The sequence below is a fragment of the Monodon monoceros genome, unplaced genomic scaffold (genome assembly GCF_005190385.1).
Source record: "Monodon monoceros isolate NGI ecotype Baffin Bay Population unplaced genomic scaffold, NGI_Narwhal_1 Super_Scaffold_18, whole genome shotgun sequence".
NCBI lineage: Eukaryota > Metazoa > Chordata > Mammalia > Artiodactyla > Monodontidae > Monodon > Monodon monoceros.
In genome coordinates, this window is record NW_021703774.1 from 23,635,647 (window position 1) to 23,653,028 (window position 17,382).

The following is a 17,382-nucleotide window of genomic DNA, read 5'->3' on the forward strand; positions in this document are numbered from 1 at the left end:
TGCGAGCATGTGATGGATGGATCAATGAATGGTAGGGAAAAACCTCTGCTACTAACACTTGGAATAAAATATCTTTTGAGGCATAGTAGCCGACATTTAATATTTGTGAAAAGATACTTCATTGTCTACTTATTAATAATAATTTCTCTAATAAATTAAACAAGAGTAAAATTAAATGAATAGATTCAAGAATATCTTTCACATATTTTGTCATACAGGTTAATGGGTTTGGGGGACCACAAATTCTCCTGAATGATGAAACAAAGATGAATGAAACATATTTAAATATAGCTCCCCTAAAAATGTTTCTAGGGACCATCTGTCTAGTTTCCAATATTCAACAGACTTTAGCAAGGTGTTCAGTTTATTATCCAAAGAAAAGCAAATGATTAAGTCAAATAAATAAACATTTATATACTTTTTAAAGAGAATAAAGCTATTTGGTTACAGTTTAGGGAGTAAATGTCAGGACACTAAATTAGTCACATTTTCTTGCCAGTTAATTCTTACCTTCACAGGAACAGCCTTGTCTTATCAAGCCCACCATCAAGGAGGTGCACTGATGGCACTTGGAAGGAGCAGTAAAAGATTTGACAAAAAACTGATGCGTCTTGCGCTGCAAAACAAATTGATAAATACACACACATTGTTCATTTAAAGGATTTCCATAATATGAATCTCTGTGAACCACACCAGCTGCTAGAATGTTTTCTAATTAGGTGTAGAATGAATTCTTTTCATTTCTCACCACATCTTTCTATAATTAATGCTCTTTAAATATTTTTATTAGGCAATACTGAGCTGGATTATGCTAAAAATAATATAAGAAGTTAAATGATAATCAATTGCTCTTGAATGCCATTTGAAAAGTTATAAAATAAACTAGCAATTTTTGCTCATGAATTTGAATTCAGGATTTTTGTAAGTTCTTTGGCAACGCATTAGGTGAAATTTTGCATATTTATACCTATACAAATAAAGGAATTTAATATGCTTTTATACCTTCTTACGAAGAACAAACAGTAATTTAAAATTCTTGTCCCTACTAAAAATCATGTATTTGATTTTCTGGGACCACGAACAAGTAACATGCTTAACAAATATGTTTCCTCCCTTGGAAGCAGGCAGTATTACACTTGAGCAGATATAAATACGCATATATTATTCCAGAGACAGACTGAAAACCCAGCAGTTAAAGTTCTTCTCTAAGTCTTTGCTGATCTGTATGGTGGTACGCCAATGTACATTTCTGCTCTCTAGAACACTTCTTTCCTCTCCAAATGAACTCTTAGCATGTTTTAATAATAAATGAATTACAGCCACTGTTCTATCACTCTGCTGTGTGAACTTAGGAACAAATTACTTAACTCCTCTGTGTCTCACTTTCTTTATTCTATAAAATAGAATCAGTAATAATATCTACTTCATGGGGTGGTTAAGTGAGCATTAATATAAACAAAGCCTTTTGAACAGCGCTGGCACAGAGTAAGCATTCAAAACATATTTACATATGTATGTTATACATATAAACATATTTATAAAACATATTCTGAAAACAAATTTGGCTAATTATTTCTTTTTTATATGTGTGATTGATTTAAACTAGTAAAAACTTTATCCTGTATTCCGGTAACATGGGAATACTGATGGAAAACAGTTTTAAAGTAGTATTATTTCGGTTGAAATTTACCATATTAACAAAAAACTAAAGAGAATATTCAAAGCTTTAAAATTTAAGTTAAAAATAAATTTTACTCTTCTCAACTGGGATATATTTACATACCACAAAAGAAATTAAAAAAAAAATCAAGCGTAGAGAAGTAGGTCATCTTTTTATATTAGGGTCCTGGAATGGAATGAGATTCTCAAATTTAGAGCAGTCATGAACTCTGGTCCAACCTCAAACCATTCTATTCTAGAAGTTCCTCAGGACCTTTGGTCAGTTGCAAAGCAGCACTGGGATCTGACTTTATTCTAAGTAGAGGACAGACTATCTTTCTACTGGCTCTGTAATTGTTGTATGTGGACTGAGCAACAACCAAGGTGCAGACGTTGTGCCAGTACTTCTCAACCATCTCATTTAATGGAGACAATGCCTCTGGGAAGATAGGTATTATTTCTTCACATAGATGAAGAAACTGAAACTCAGAGAGATTAAATAAATTAGTCATGAATAGACAGTTATTGGTAGAGTTAAAATTCAAGCCCGGATCTGATTCTGCCATCTTTCAGAGTTTGATAATTTAAAAACATGTAACTGAAAAATATGATCCTAAAAAAAAACCCCACCAGACTGCATAAGACACAGTTAGGTCAAGACTAGAGGCCTCCGTGCCTGTGATAAAAATACCTGATTTGTTAACATCACATAAAATTTTGTTCAACATTTCTCCTGTATACTAATTTTTACTCTTAGTTTTTTTAACTTTCAGGAACTATGAGAGTAAATTTTCTAGTGCTAACTTTTTCAATTGTTCAAAATACGTTAATGCAATAATGCAAAATTTGTTACTGACTGGTTCTAAAGGCTTCTATTACAATGAAAGAATTAGTCAGTGGCTCAAGGTAAGTAACTGTTGTTTTTCTTCTTCTAAAAGATAAGAAAGACATGTCTGAAATGACAGTAATAAAATAACCGTGCCCATGACAAATTTAATAGTATTACATCACAATATCTAAAAATTGCTTATAAAACATATTTATTATATACTTTTTCCCCCAGAGATCTGCTCAGGATGTCATAAGTTTAACTAAGTATGCAATAGTAGGAAAGATAAACAATGTTTTACCAAAGCACTGATTTTCAATGATCAACTGGCAGGTGCTGGTTAAATTGTAGGAGGTGGGCGTGATTCACTACTGAAGAGTAAATGGTCCATGTTTTACTAATCCCAACTAAGAACAGTATAATACATAACATAATTAACATGATTCTGAGAGCACCAAACTTTAGGCAACACACAATAGGTTTTTGGTTTTATTTCTTTTTGGTGCGGAGCGGGCGGGGGAAGATGAATAGTAACAAAAAGATAGGTGAATTCAGCCCTAGGGTCTAGACCACTTGGCTTCTGGATCTTTCTAAGATCCCCTTTCTTGTCTCCTGGGCAATACCTGATTTCTAATGCTTCCACAAAAGGTAGCTGGAGGAGGAGAAAAAAATTTCTAGTAAAAGAGGCATTAAGCCTAAAGCATGAACTCAAATTAATTTTAGATTATGTGATAATTTGGAGTAAAATGAGAATTAACTATAATCTCGAAATTTAAAGAAGTGAATAGAAAGAAGGGTTCTTTTCTATTCCAATTCTGCCAGTGTTGCAGACTTCAAGCTACTCAACAGAGAAGGTAAAATACTTTTAATAAAAGGTGTGAGAACAAAGTAGAACCAATCCTTTTTGAAAACTTACAAATCAGTAGTTGTACATAATTAGGACTCTACACTATAAATGACAAGGAGTCTTTATCTCAAGCAAACCTTTAATAAAGGTTTTTTTTAAATACCCTTTTTCCCTTTTAAACACTTTTACTTTGAGATAATTATAGATTCAATCCTTCGTCTTTTAAAAAACATGAAGTAAATCTTATTTTATTTTTTGGGGAGGAACAATAGGTGTAAAAAATTGAGTTAATATTCAGTCCATGAAATATTATCACCAGAGCTTCATGGAGGCCCCTCTAATTTTATTTGACCTTATTTATTTATTTATTAAACTGGACCCCTATCTTAAACCACTCATAAAAATCAACTCAAAATGGAGTAAGGATTGAACATGGACCTGAGTCCATAAAACTCCTAGAAAAGAGCATAAGGACTAAGATCCTTGACATTGGTCTTGTATTTGGCCTTATTTTATTTTTAATTCGTCCTTGATGATCTACTCCTCATCCTTCCCCATGAAATCTGTCACCCAATCTAAGGTGATCTACACAGGTCCTTGGATATGTACACAGCCTTATGAATTAGATATTTTTTGAGTGTTGCTAATTAATATAAATGTGATTTTGTTACACATCAACCATATTTTACTTATCTTTCTTCTATTTCCAACTCCCTGTTACCATATGCAGCACTAAGCATCTCTGTCATGTTGCCTAATGGATCTGCATAAAAATTTTTCTGAAGGAATGAGATTGCTGGGTTATGTGGTATATGTCTATTCCAGTAGCAAGGTTGTTCTCCAGAATGGCTGTACCTGTTTAAAATTCCACTAGCTGTGTGTGAAGCTGCGTGTTTCTTCACATCCTTGATGCTACCTTACTTAATTTTTGACAATCTGGTGAGTATAAAGTAGTGTTAATTTAAAAATTATTAAATTATTTTAATTTTTCATTTCACCAATTATAAATAAGGTTGGACATTTCTTCACATGCTTGCTGACCATTAGGATTTCCTTTTATGTGAATTACTCATATTATTTGCCAGATTTTCAACTGGATTTCTAATCTTTTTCACATGCAGTTACAGGAGCTTCTTATATACCATGTTCTAGAAATGAATCCCTTACTGGTGTTAAACACTGCAAATATCCTCTCCTAGTCTGTCATCACTTATTAACCACCTACTAACAATGTTTTCAATGTACAAAGATCTTTAATTTTAATGTAGTAAAGTCCATCAATGTTTTCACCTTATGACTGTGATTTGAGATCTTATTTTCATTCCCTAGTCCCAGAGAAATTCTACATTTTCTCCTATGTATGTATGTTTAACTTTTAAAATCAAATTAATACATGTATATAGTTTTAAGAGTAAATAGTGTCACAATCCTTATAACAAAAACGGAAGTACCCCTTTGCCCCAAGTCGTCCTTCCTAGGGGCAATTTCCTTTAACCCTGTTAGCTATTTACTTCTATCAGCAGAATGAATTTTAGGGTTCAGAGTTCTTTTCTTTCAACACTTTGAACATACTTCTTGTCTTCTTGCATCTCGTTGCTGTTGAGAAGACCAATATCAATTTGACTTCTGTTTAGATAATCTGCTTTCTCTTTGAAGGTTTTTAGAATTTTCTCTTGATCTATGATATCCTTAAATTTTGCTATAATGTGTCCAAGTGTGAATGTTTTCTTACCTCCTCTTTTTAGCACATAATAATGTATTTCAGTATGAGGATTTCCACCTTTATTTCTGGGAAATATTAGGTCATTATTTCTTTAAGTATTTCCATCTCTCTATTTTTTCTTTTCTTTTGAAAGTCCAGCTATATAGATAGACACTATTTCTGTCTTACAGCTTAACTTTCATATTTTCCACCTCATCTTCCATCTCACAGCTTGTTTTTCTGCTACATCCAGTTTGCTCATTCTGCTATTAAAGCCAGTTACTTGAGTTCTTTATTTCAGCAGTTATATTTTCAGGTCAAGCACCTGGAAATTATTTTTCTTTATAAGTGCCTTATCCTGACCCATGTTCCCAACTTACTTCCTTTCTTACCTCTTTGAACATACTTATTATGCTTATTTTAAATTCATGCTCTGTCTAGCCTCAAAATTTTATCTAGCATAGATTATTCAGTTTGTTGCTTTCTTTTATACCAGTTATACTTTGGTATATTTTATTAGTTTTTCAGATGCATCAACCTGTCTCTAATTCTGGGGTTTACCCGAAGTTCATGTTCGGGGGATGGAGAGTTCCAATTTCTAGAATTCCTTTGTAGGAGCTTGAGATAAGCAACTAAATCTTCATGTTCTACCATATACAATACTTTGGACATGGTCATGTTGAATGGGATGAAAAAAAATGATCTGAATTTTTCTCTAAGCGTTTCTCTTTCTAAGTGTTTTATTAAGCTCAATTTTAGATTCTTCCACAAGTGGCCTCAACTTAATGCCTTCCTTACAGTACGTACTCCAAGCACTACTCCTTGCTGTAACAGACTTCAAAACAGTGAATTTAAGAAGATGGAAGTTAAAACAAAACAAACTTTGCATGTTTGTCCTACCTTTCTTAGTGGTGATTATTTCCACTCATACAGAATTTATTCTCTTTCCCAGCTTTTATGTTTACAATTTTGAGGAATCTAATAGTAAAAATCACGGCACATACAAAAAGCAGAAGAAATCCATTCTCCTTCTTTCCTTTTTTTTTTTTTTTTTCCACAACATACAATGCTTATCACTAGATTGAATACCTTAGGTGGAAAGCCAGTTGAACCAGGGCATCCCTTTTTCTTTAAGGTTGGTGTGTGAACTGGAAGTGGAGTATAGTCTACAGTCTGAATCCAGGGGAAAAGAGGAAATAAATGTCATAAAACACTTCATCTATTTCAAACATCACTAAAAATAAAAGTAAACACAGCCAAACAAAACAGCAATAAGGAAAAATTATCTCAATGAAGCTAAAATTCTTAGTGTTGATAATTTAAATTTCTGCCTGCAATATCTACAAATAAAATATTTGTTCAATTTATAAAAATTATTTCAGTCTGGAAATTTAAAAATAAATAACTTGTAAAAGAGAACCCACAGAAGAACACAAGAAAGTCATAGCATGTAGCCTACATAAAATTTAGGATATTAATTTTCAAGTTCAACTGAAAATGCCATATTAATTGTATAAAGTATCTTAAAGAGTTTTAAAGCAAGATTTATAATCAAAATATTTAGAAGATTCTTTTAACTCCTTTGACTTCTATATACAGGATGCACATTACATATATGGAATACAATTCTGTGGATTTGTGTGTACGTGTGTAGAGAGAAAGAGCGAGAGAGCGCATGCGAGATATAGAGATTGACTGATTGATGGATTGATTGATTAGTGGGATTTTTGTGAAGAAAGTAATTTCTAAGAAGGGAGTTAGATTGTTTAATATTACTGGAATTCAGAACTGACAGAAATTTAATTACTTGCCATATCTTTATTTTATGGCATATTACTGTAAGATATTTCTTTGAATGAAAGAAACCAGTGATTTTACTGGATGTTATTGTGGAAAAAAAGAGTCACTTATTAGCAAAGTGTAAAAAAAAATATATGAAGAATGACTTCCTTTTAGGCTGCTAAGCAAGCAAGCAAGCGAGAGGGAAAAGCTAGCTTTGTGTAAAGTTACAGAATATTCTAAAATATTAAGAGAAAAATGGATGGTCCCTCTTTGCCTTTGTTACTATATAACCTCCAAAAGCCAAATATTTTGTACACATGATAGCCTTAAAATGGAATTTAGATGGGCTTCTCAGAGTTTTCAACTTAACTATGAGTTTAGTTCTAATTTAAATTTAATTTACTTTTAAATAGCTTGAAAAAAGTATTAAACCCAATTTATCATTTAACATTTAAAAAAATAAATATGAAATAAAAGAGATGAATACAAAACCTTTATGAAAGTTAATAAAGAACAATTCATAGGAAACAAAATTGTCACTAGAATTTACATAGAAAGTCCAAGAGAAGTTTTTAGAATTAAAAGGGGTGAAGTAGGGGTGCTGAATCCAAGATCATCATAATCCATAAAGACCAGCAATGCCTAATTTAGAAAACATATTTTAAAGAGATCCCATTCACCATAGCAATAAAAATTTAAGGTTCCTAGGAACAAATCTAACAAGCAATTTGGAGTACATTCAGGAAGAAAATAATGAAACTTTATTGAAGCATATAAAAAGATATCTAAATAATGTTCATAGATGGAAAGGCCCAATATCACAAAGAGATCAGTTCTCCTCAGATAATCTATAAATTCAAATCCAATCAAAAGCTTTACATGGAAACTACAAGCTGAACCTAAAAATCATACGTAAAAACGAAAGAGTCAAGAAGTAAAGGAAGAAGAACAAGGTATGTGGGAGTGGCTGATCATACCAGGTATCAGGGATTATTTTAAGGCTACAATAATTAAGACAATGTGATGTCGGTACAGGAATAGACAAAAAGAACAATGAAAGAGAACAGAGAATCCCAGACAGAAAGAACAATGAAAGAGAATAGAGAATCCCCAAACAGACCCATTTATATAAAGCAGAGATAGATTTACAAATCAATGGGGGAAATATAGGAGAGTTGGTGGTTCATACAAGAAAAACATTAGAACTCCATTTCTCATAATACATAACAACAAATTTCAGTTTGATCAAAGCCCTAAACATGTAAAAGCAAAATTTAAAAACTTTTAGAAGAAAATATGGAAGAAAATCTTTATAACTGCTGCATAGGGAAGAACTGTTTTAAAAAGACATAAACAGCAGAAGTCATAAGAGACTGACAAATATGGCTACTTTAAAATAAAAACTGTTGCAAGACAAAAAGATACGACAAATAAAATTTTAAAATAAGCCAGACTGGAAGAAAATATTTGCAATGCATATAGCCAGCTAGGAATTAGTATCCAGAATATATAAAGAACAATTACAAAACAAGTGGAAAAATAATTCAATAGAACAACAGACAAAAAGACATGAACAGGCAAATCATCAATGGTCAATAAACATATAAAAAGATGTTGAATAACACTTGAAATCAGAGAAATGCAAATTAAGACAAAAATGCCACTCTATACCCATCAAATAGACAAAAGTTAATGTCTGACAGTACCAAGGGCTGGAAGGATGTGGGGAAATAGGGAACTCACACACACACACACTGCTGGTGGGAGTGAAAACGGGTCCAACCACTGTGGAAAATAATTTGACAAGATCTAGTTAAAGCTGAAAATGCATATTCCACACAACCCAGTAATTCCACTTCTAAGTATATATGTGAACAAACTCTGCACATTTGCAAAAGCAGATAGCTATTAGGATGTTCACTTCAGCAGCGACTGTAATAACAGAAAACTGGAAACAACCTAAATATCCAACAACAGGAGAATGGATAAATAGTTGTGGTATATTCATACAATGAAATATTATGCAACAGTTATAATGAATGAACTAAGTAGACATGTATCCGTATAAGATGCAGATAACCTTTGTATAAAATTTAAATATACAACAAACACTATTATGTATTGTTTATGGATGCAAATGAAATAAACATGTAAAAGTAAGGAAGAAAGGGAGTATGCCAATTTCAGGGTATTTAGGTATGTCTGGAAAAGGAGAGGGGGAATGGTATAGGGAAGGTTATTTCAACTGTCAGGAATATTTTCTTTCTTTTTAATACAAATTTTGGGGCAAAATGTTCATATATGTTAAATCTGTGGATGGTGGTTATGTGGGTATTTATAATATCATTTTCTGTATGCTTTAAATATTTTAACATTAAAATAAAAATGCATAAACTCAAAATATCAAAACAATGAAAATCTAAAATCAGAGGGTATCATCAACTTAACCAAGCAGTCTATCACAGGGTTGGAAAAAACCAAGTCAGAATCTGACTACAACTCAAACTTCACTTCAGACAGCTTTCAGAATGGGAGTATCTGCTTCTATTGGACAACTAGACACAGCTCTGTCTGAAGACCCAATGGCAAACAAGGGAGCCACGTCAGAACTGTAAAGCTTGAGTAACCAGAACTGCATCTGAGGCAGGATAGCATTAACTGAGGAATAATACATCCTCTGACTTGTTGACAAAGGTGGCCAGTTGGCTGTTTTAAACCATTTACTTACATAAGGTGCAAACACAACACTGTTTTTGCGCTATTAAAAGGCATGATTTAAGTATTAAAAGGTTGGATGCCTATTGCTGATTAACAGAATAAACTATTCAGCTGCCAGCAGTGGCAATTTTCAGTTCTATTTATGAAGTAACAGTTATGTCATATATTATTAGATTGATTAGAAGAATTAAAGTATGAGAATGGCACCTGACACTGCCATGTGTCCACAGAGTTTTTATCTGATAATTCCAAAATTCACACAACTCTGTCCTCTGTTCTATATAGCTCTCTACTTAAGATAAAGACTACTTTAAAATTAAATAAAATTTCTGTCTATTTTGGGTTGAAGTTGGGGGGACCATTTTTTACTTCAGTTTTATAATCCTATCTATATTATCAGTCAAATGTAATGATCTTCAATATACTGACTTATTACACAATACATTTGATTAAAAGAAGAGAGTCAGATTTCACTTGTTTTTGCAAGTCCCTCTTTCCTGACACAAGTGAAAAGTTGGGGAGCAAGACTGCTCCAGTGAGGCACCTTAACTGGCTCAGCTTCACTAGATGTGGAAGGAGATGTGGACCTTGACTGGATGTAAAACTTGACGTTCGGATTCCGTACATATGTGTTCTCAACGGGATCAGTCTAGGAAAATAAGTCAGGAAAAACAAAAACCCAAGAAATCACTTTTAAACAATGTGCAGCTCTTAGTAAATTTCTGTAAGGCATGATCACGATAACATTCTTGAGTAAGGAGAATAACAAACGTTGGTTTGAATATTCACATTAGGGATGTGTCATTATACAAAAACATAACCACTAGCTTTAAACAAAGGTCAAGATAACAGTAGTTACCAAATGCTCCAATCTTCACCACTGATCTCTTACTTCGAGCTACTGTGTGTTTTTCACTTGTATTCCACAAAATAAATCATACATGTGAAATAAATGCAGAGTACTTAATAGAAATATGTACTGCAGATTACAAATAAGTTTGTCCTTGATAAGAATGAAATTTGGTCCTCTACGAGGCATTAGTTGAAAGTAAAAGAAACAAACCTATCAGCTTTGTCACTAAATTAAATTCTCTTTTTGTTTTGCAGCAGTATAAATACTGGCACTTATACTCAGTCGCACCCTTCAGACCAAGTATTTTTAGAAACTGAAGATGCTTCGGGTTAAAATTTAGCATAAAAGATCCTATGGAACACACCGATCAATGATATATATTCAGTTTGGCAATTTTCAAAATTACCAGGATTGGGTTTTTTAAATGAAAGGCAATGAAGACAACCTGGGAAGGTTAGGGAATTTGTTTCAAATATGTTGTGCAGCAAGAACAATGCTTAGGTCAGCATTTACTGTAAATCAGCATTTACTGATTTGCAAAATCAATAAAATGAGTAATCAGCTTAAGGATTTTAAACACGTACTAAAAAGGTTTTTAAAAAATTTTTTTCTCTATTATTACTACGGTTACTATTTTAGGGACTGGCTAGTGGGCTGGCAAATACTGGAGTAGCCCTCTGCTGGTGCCCACCTGTGACCTCCCTTGGTGGTGGGCATGGGCAGGTATTCCGGCAAACCGCAAGGCAAGACTTTGGTGGGACCGACTAAGATGGCCGGCAGCCAGGCCTTAAACCTTTAGCTACTGGATTTGGGAGAAACGGGGACAGGAAGGATCTCAGTAAGGGCATCTAGGGGACCTGGAGTAGCAGCTATGTACTAACAGCTAGGAGAGTATTTCATATTTTAAAAACCGAACCATTGAACCGACGCATCCCAGCTGTATGTCAGCTCTGTGTGTGTGATGTGGATAATTTCATAAAACTAGTATGCCTTATGAGGTGGGAGAGCCAGGCCTGAATCTCATCTCTTGACTCCAAATTCAGTACTCTTTTTTGTTGTACCAAGGCAACTCCACAGTAGAGACAGTCAAAGTAATTTAGTGATCATGGAGGCTGACAATGAACTTTGCTCAGGAACAGGAGAGTAAAAGAAAGAAGAAAATGGGATTCCAGTCAAATTTTACCTAGTTCACAATTTTACTGGGGGACAGCCATGGAGAACGTTATCAGTTCAAATTGTTAATCTGAAATATGACCCTAGGTTGGGAATAAGGCAAAATGTCTTTTATTTTCTAAAAATCTACTTCTGGTTTCCCTAAGTTTATATAAGTTGCAAGCTGAATAAAAAGTCCATGTGGGAGTAGGTTCGATTAAAATGGAATTCATAAGCAATACTGATACATTTTACACTAATAAGAATTTTAAAACTGACTCAAATAATCGAGTTAATGATCTCATAAAGTTTTAAAGAAGTGTCCAAATAGAGGATTTGCTACTTGTAAAAAAATTGGATTATTTTAAGAAAATTTAACATTCTGACCTGTCACACAAAAGCCTTTAGCCCACAGATTAATTAAAAGACATAAAATCAGAAGTTCCTGTGTGAAGGACAGTGCTGTATTTAAAAAAGGTGATAATGAGAATTCAGAAACAATTTGGTTCCATTTTACTTGAAGCAGATTTTAAAATAAGACAGTGATTCTCAACTTTCTGAGAGGAGCAAATTTAATACAGCAAATATAGTGGCTTTGTACCTCTGGGTCCAATTACTTTAAAAATTCTTCAAAAATGAGAAAGTCAAGACATTGCTGCTCCCAATAGTACTGGCTGAAATTTTAAAGCAGGCTTGCTCTTTGTGCCATACGGACACATACTGACAGAAGTTGAACACACTGTTTTATATACTTTCCTGTGCTGAAATCAGAATATACCACCTTAAGCCATTTTGCCAATATGTGCTCTAAAGGGGGGTTCACATGATGAAAACTGTCAAACCTAAAAATCAAGTTGATCATTAAAACATTTACTAGCATGTTTCATGACCCTATGAAAATGTGACATTATGACAGTTTGATATTGGCAAAGAAAAGAAACACTATCACAGTTTAATCTGTGATTACACAAATCAGTGACTCTCAAGGAATGACTGAGGCTTTTAGCACATACCTCTTGGCCCTTCTGAAGAATTACTGGCATTATAAATCTTTTTCTCCTAAAAAATTTTTACTCATCAATAAAATGAAAGAAAACAATAGAAATGAGAACAGATTTTAAAATGATTTTCTTAGCTGAAGGAGATTAAAACTGGCTTTTCAGAAGTGGAAAACATTTAAATGTTAAAAATAATCCATCCTAATTATAGTAAAATAGAATAATGAAAATTTCCACACTAGCTTTTTGGAGCTTTATGCTCTTAAAGTAAAATTAATTCCAGAGATTAAACAAAATCAAGACAGTTTTGTTGAACAAAATTCAAAGTAAGAAATATTGAAATAATATTTTGAGATGGCATTAACTGACCTTATTAAAGAGTTGAACTATGCCATTTACAATGATGCTGTGATTTCAAAAAAACCATGCATGTATAAGTGAAGTTTAAAAATTACCACTTTATTTTCCAAGTGTGTTTCTCATAAAGACAAGGACACAAAAATTTGGTAAAGATGAATAAACTCATGGCAAGAAAGTCTTGAATATCAAACTATAAAAAAAATTCGCAGGTCTTTTAAAAGACTCTAGTAGAAGCTAATAGCTAATTAGATTAATAGATTTTAATATTTCATTTCCTTTCTGGATTACTACCAGTATAAACAATATCTCAAAAGAGGTTACCAGTAACAAGAAAAATACAGTATCACTTACATATTCTCTTCATCAAAGTGTTAACCCCAACACGACTATGGTTTTCAAGATGTTATTAATTTTATCTATAATTATATGCTTACCAATGCGTTTATAATTAATTTGTAATTCCAGTTACTAAAAAGCAATTAATTTTACTAAACTTTCAGAATACTCAATGACTATATGCCAGGATTTACAGATACCCTAAAATTAATTTTAATAATTAATTGGCAATGATTCAGATATAAAAATGACAGCAAAGCAATTGATTAATAGTATATTAGTTACTTTTACCTTTGAAACAAACATAATCACTAATATTATATTAAAGCCAAGGAATTTAAAAGTTCTTTGTATTATAAAAAAATTACAGCATTAAATGTACGCAATGACTTGAATTAATAATGCAGGAAAAGCTAATAAATACGATATACATCAATAGCAGAGATATCTTAATTCATAATTGGGTTTATGATTATAGAAAGAATAATAAAATAGGGGAAATAATAAGGAACAATAGCTAATATTAATTGGACAGTATATTTTGATATAATCCAAAGGAAGGTCTTGGAAACAAATCTTAACTGAATAGTATAAGCACTTCACTCAGTATTTATAAGCTGCTGTCTACTGAGAAAAATAAGAAACCTCTTCATGTAAATGTGATTTTTTTCTGCTTTTTGATTAACTGATTCTTTTTCTAAGTAAACATACTTTAAGGAGTTATTCCGATGAATAGGTATTAGAAACATCTACTCTAATGTCAGTTTCACTTACTGCTTGGGAAAAAAAAAGCAGAAAAACTGAATCTCAGTGTATTGTCCATAATGCATAACACTGTCATGTAAAAAGTCCATAATGTTTCCTGAATCTATTAGGACTTCTCTAATGAATAAACCACGAAATGTATTTTTAGAGCAGTATGGTATTATAAAATAGAAAAGTTTTTTTCCACCGTGGCTCACATCTGATTTTCAGATGACCCACTGATCAAGAATTTCTCAAATTATGCAATATGGCCTTCTTATAAATAACAAAAGGATCAAAAACTACTTATCTTGAACATGTATCAATGGGTCTTTTCTACTCCAAAAATAATTATAGGTTTGAACAAGTACAAATAGCAAAACATTCATATAGGAAACCTGGTTTTAAAATTAAAAGATACCAACACTTGATACGAATTTGATATAGATTAAAAAATAGCTTACATCTAACACGTTGTTTTATACTGGTAAATAAAAAACTCTAAGTTAACAGAAAAAATCCAGTTTTCATCAATTTTCTTTATCCTGTAGCTGGGAGTATTTTAGAAACAAGTGGCAGGTAATCCAATTTTTTAACATTCAGAAACACTTTATAACTCAAGCTTTTAGTGATATAGTTATTTCTGTTAATTGTTCTTTTGATTAAAAAACAATATTGGACATTGTCTATATCATTTGGACAACAGTAAATACATTTTAGCATTCTAAAACAAATAATAAATTACTGAAGTTTATGACTAGTAAATGTAATCTTACTAGTTACAAATAATATAACTTGTTTCTCTTTATGAAAATTTCTCCTTATTTTCAATTTATTGATTTGAATATCTACTCTGGAGAATTTACACATGCTCTAAGAAAACACAAAAGAAAGTCCAGCCACAAGTTGGCTATTTACAATTTCTGCTTTAAATTCTGAAGGAATAATCTAATAGATACTCAGTGTTTCTCACTATTAATGAAAACACTATGAACCTTTCCATAACCATCTGTATTCAGACATTAATAATAACATTACTAACAAATCTTTCTTACACTATGATTAATTAAATAACGCCACTTAAAAAGAGCATTATTTAAATTGTAAATGAGGCTTTAGAGCACATGGGAAATACAAATATATACCTCATTTATATGATATTTCATTCAGAGAATTTTAAATTTATGAAAGTATTGTACATTTCTTGTCTAAAAACACAGTATGTAACATAAAATTGTACGCCACTGTTAGATTCAAGGCCACTGTTAGGAATGGTAACTATTTGTGTCCTGCTGTTTTCATGGATGTTCCCAGGGACTATTAAAGTCCCTCACTATTCTATGTTTCTATTTAACTGTTGAATAATTGGTAATTCTTCAGTCATCTCCCTCACAGACATCACCACTTTTAAGTGGCTGACTTCTTATCTGTCAAATAATACAGGAAAAATTAAAGGAAGCCTGGAAAGCACATTATCAAGCCTATCACATCTGCATTTAAAAAAATCATATGTAATTATAAGTCATTAGGCTCTGGTCAAGTGTGACTTATTTATATCCTATAGAATAAAAATGTAGACTAAACAGCAGGGATCTTATAACAGCTATTTCCCTCAAAAATTTTTCCTATTTAAATAAAGACTCACAGAAATGTTCTGGGTGGTCAAAGCCCCTAGAAGTCTACAAGGTAAGAGACATAACTAATCTATGATAAATTTAACCAGAAAAACAAAATCTCTCTGAATGATAAATTTGTTGAAAAGCAAACAGATAAAAATGTAGTCAATCCACAGGCTAATGATTTGAACCTAATATAACTGGGCACACAACATCTTGGTCTTCCCTTCTAGAGGTTATATGATACCAATGAACATATATTCAGATTGGATAAATCCAAATACCCAATGGCTTTAACTCTCTACAAATGTCAAAATAATCAATAAGTCAGTCGACCAGAAATCTTTTCATAAACTTCATTAACTAATGAGATATCAGTTGAAGTCGAAGTTCTACTGGCCATACCACTGGTATCTGAAACTGCTTATTCATTGTTAAACAGTAGTTTGAAAACATGTGCTATATTAGGGTTAATCGTGTTCATTTTACAATCAACCCTCCATCACACCAGAAAGATAAGAGTACAGGAAACAGTGGGTCACTCTATTGCTTACCATGCCTTCCATAAACCAGATAATTCCCTGATTTAGAACTTTCCCTGTCTGAAATTCTAGATTTAAGGTGTTGATCAATACCAATGATCATGAAGCCGACAAGTAGAAATTTTAAATTTGCATCTATCACAGATTTTCCTTTTTAATGGTGTTATTTACATTGCATATAAAAACCAGAGCAAACAGTGTCAGCTAGCTTCTCAACTAGTGAGTTTGAATGTGTGTATATTGGTGTTCGGGTGGAGGCTGCTTTACAAAAATTTGAGACCTTTTCACAAACAGATTCCCCACTCTGGGCACATCAGAATCTTGCAGGATAGAGGTAGAGAGGTAGTGTCTGGCCCATTTCAGATTGAGAAACACTGAACTAGCCTTAGCATAGGAAGATGTTTATAGCTTGTTATCAATACATGTATAAAGAATGCTAAATTTTTTTTTAAATCTTGGAAATATCTTAGAATATAAATGATTTATTACCAACATCATTGCCTCAAAACTCTAAATACAAGATATTTGGGAATATAACTTAGAGCTACATTAAAAAAATCTATCAAAGGTTTCTCCAGAACTGATTTACATAAACTTATAATCAGTAAGATCTATACCTTATCCCAAATCTTTTTTGAATTTTGCATAATATGAATTATCAAGTTTTCTTTCTACGTAATTAAAATTTCTAAGAATCTCCACATAATTGCTAACATCAGATTATTTAGAAACTCATTTACTTTGTTTGTGACCAATTTAGAAAGCATACTTTAGGATCACTCTTTTACCCAATCAAAATAAAAAAGATACCTTATAATTTTAGTAGTTTGGTTACAGAAATTTATATGAACATTCCTAAAGCTTTGCGGCCAAAGCCAAAAAAGAAAAAAAAAAAAAGTACAGAAAAGCAGAGTAGCAATAGCAGGAGCAGCAGCACAAAGCATGCAATAAATGTAATAATACACCACAAAAACATTAGCATGTACTGCAACCACAGGCAAAAAGGATAAGAGATAGGGGTAGAGGGCATCGGGCTGGGCACACAAGTGCAATAGTCTCTTACACGTCTGCCTTTGCTAGCTGGAGTACAGGATGGAGAGCGCTTCAACAAAGAAAGGAGAATACTACGTTACAAATATTTACACACATGACTCTCAATGACTAATACTGTATTAACAGACAAAGTATATAAACATACATATAAAGACACATTTTTGATAGGTTGAAAGTACATGTATTTTCAG

At 32.4% G+C, this 17,382-nt stretch overlaps 1 protein-coding gene across 9 annotated transcripts in view; it reads right to left on the bottom strand.

Moving 5' to 3' along the window:
- The window catches only part of CDC42BPA (CDC42 binding protein kinase alpha), a 326,424-nt gene that overhangs the window by 34,300 nt on the left and 274,742 nt on the right, over nucleotides 1-17,382 (bottom strand). For 5 of the 9 annotated variants that reach the window (XM_029230868.1, XM_029230867.1, XM_029230860.1 and 2 more), the window contains 3 exons: nucleotides 10,082-10,186; nucleotides 6,127-6,210; nucleotides 511-616 (listed from right to left, as the gene is read on the bottom strand). In XM_029230868.1, coding sequence (XP_029086701.1) covers nucleotides 511-616; nucleotides 6,127-6,210; nucleotides 10,082-10,186 — 295 coding nt within the window. Of the gene's footprint in view, nucleotides 1-510; nucleotides 617-6,126; nucleotides 6,211-10,081; nucleotides 10,187-17,201; nucleotides 17,241-17,382 lie in introns of all 9 variants that reach the window. The other 4 variants (XM_029230861.1, XM_029230863.1, XM_029230866.1 and 1 more) reach the window with 2 other exon arrangements.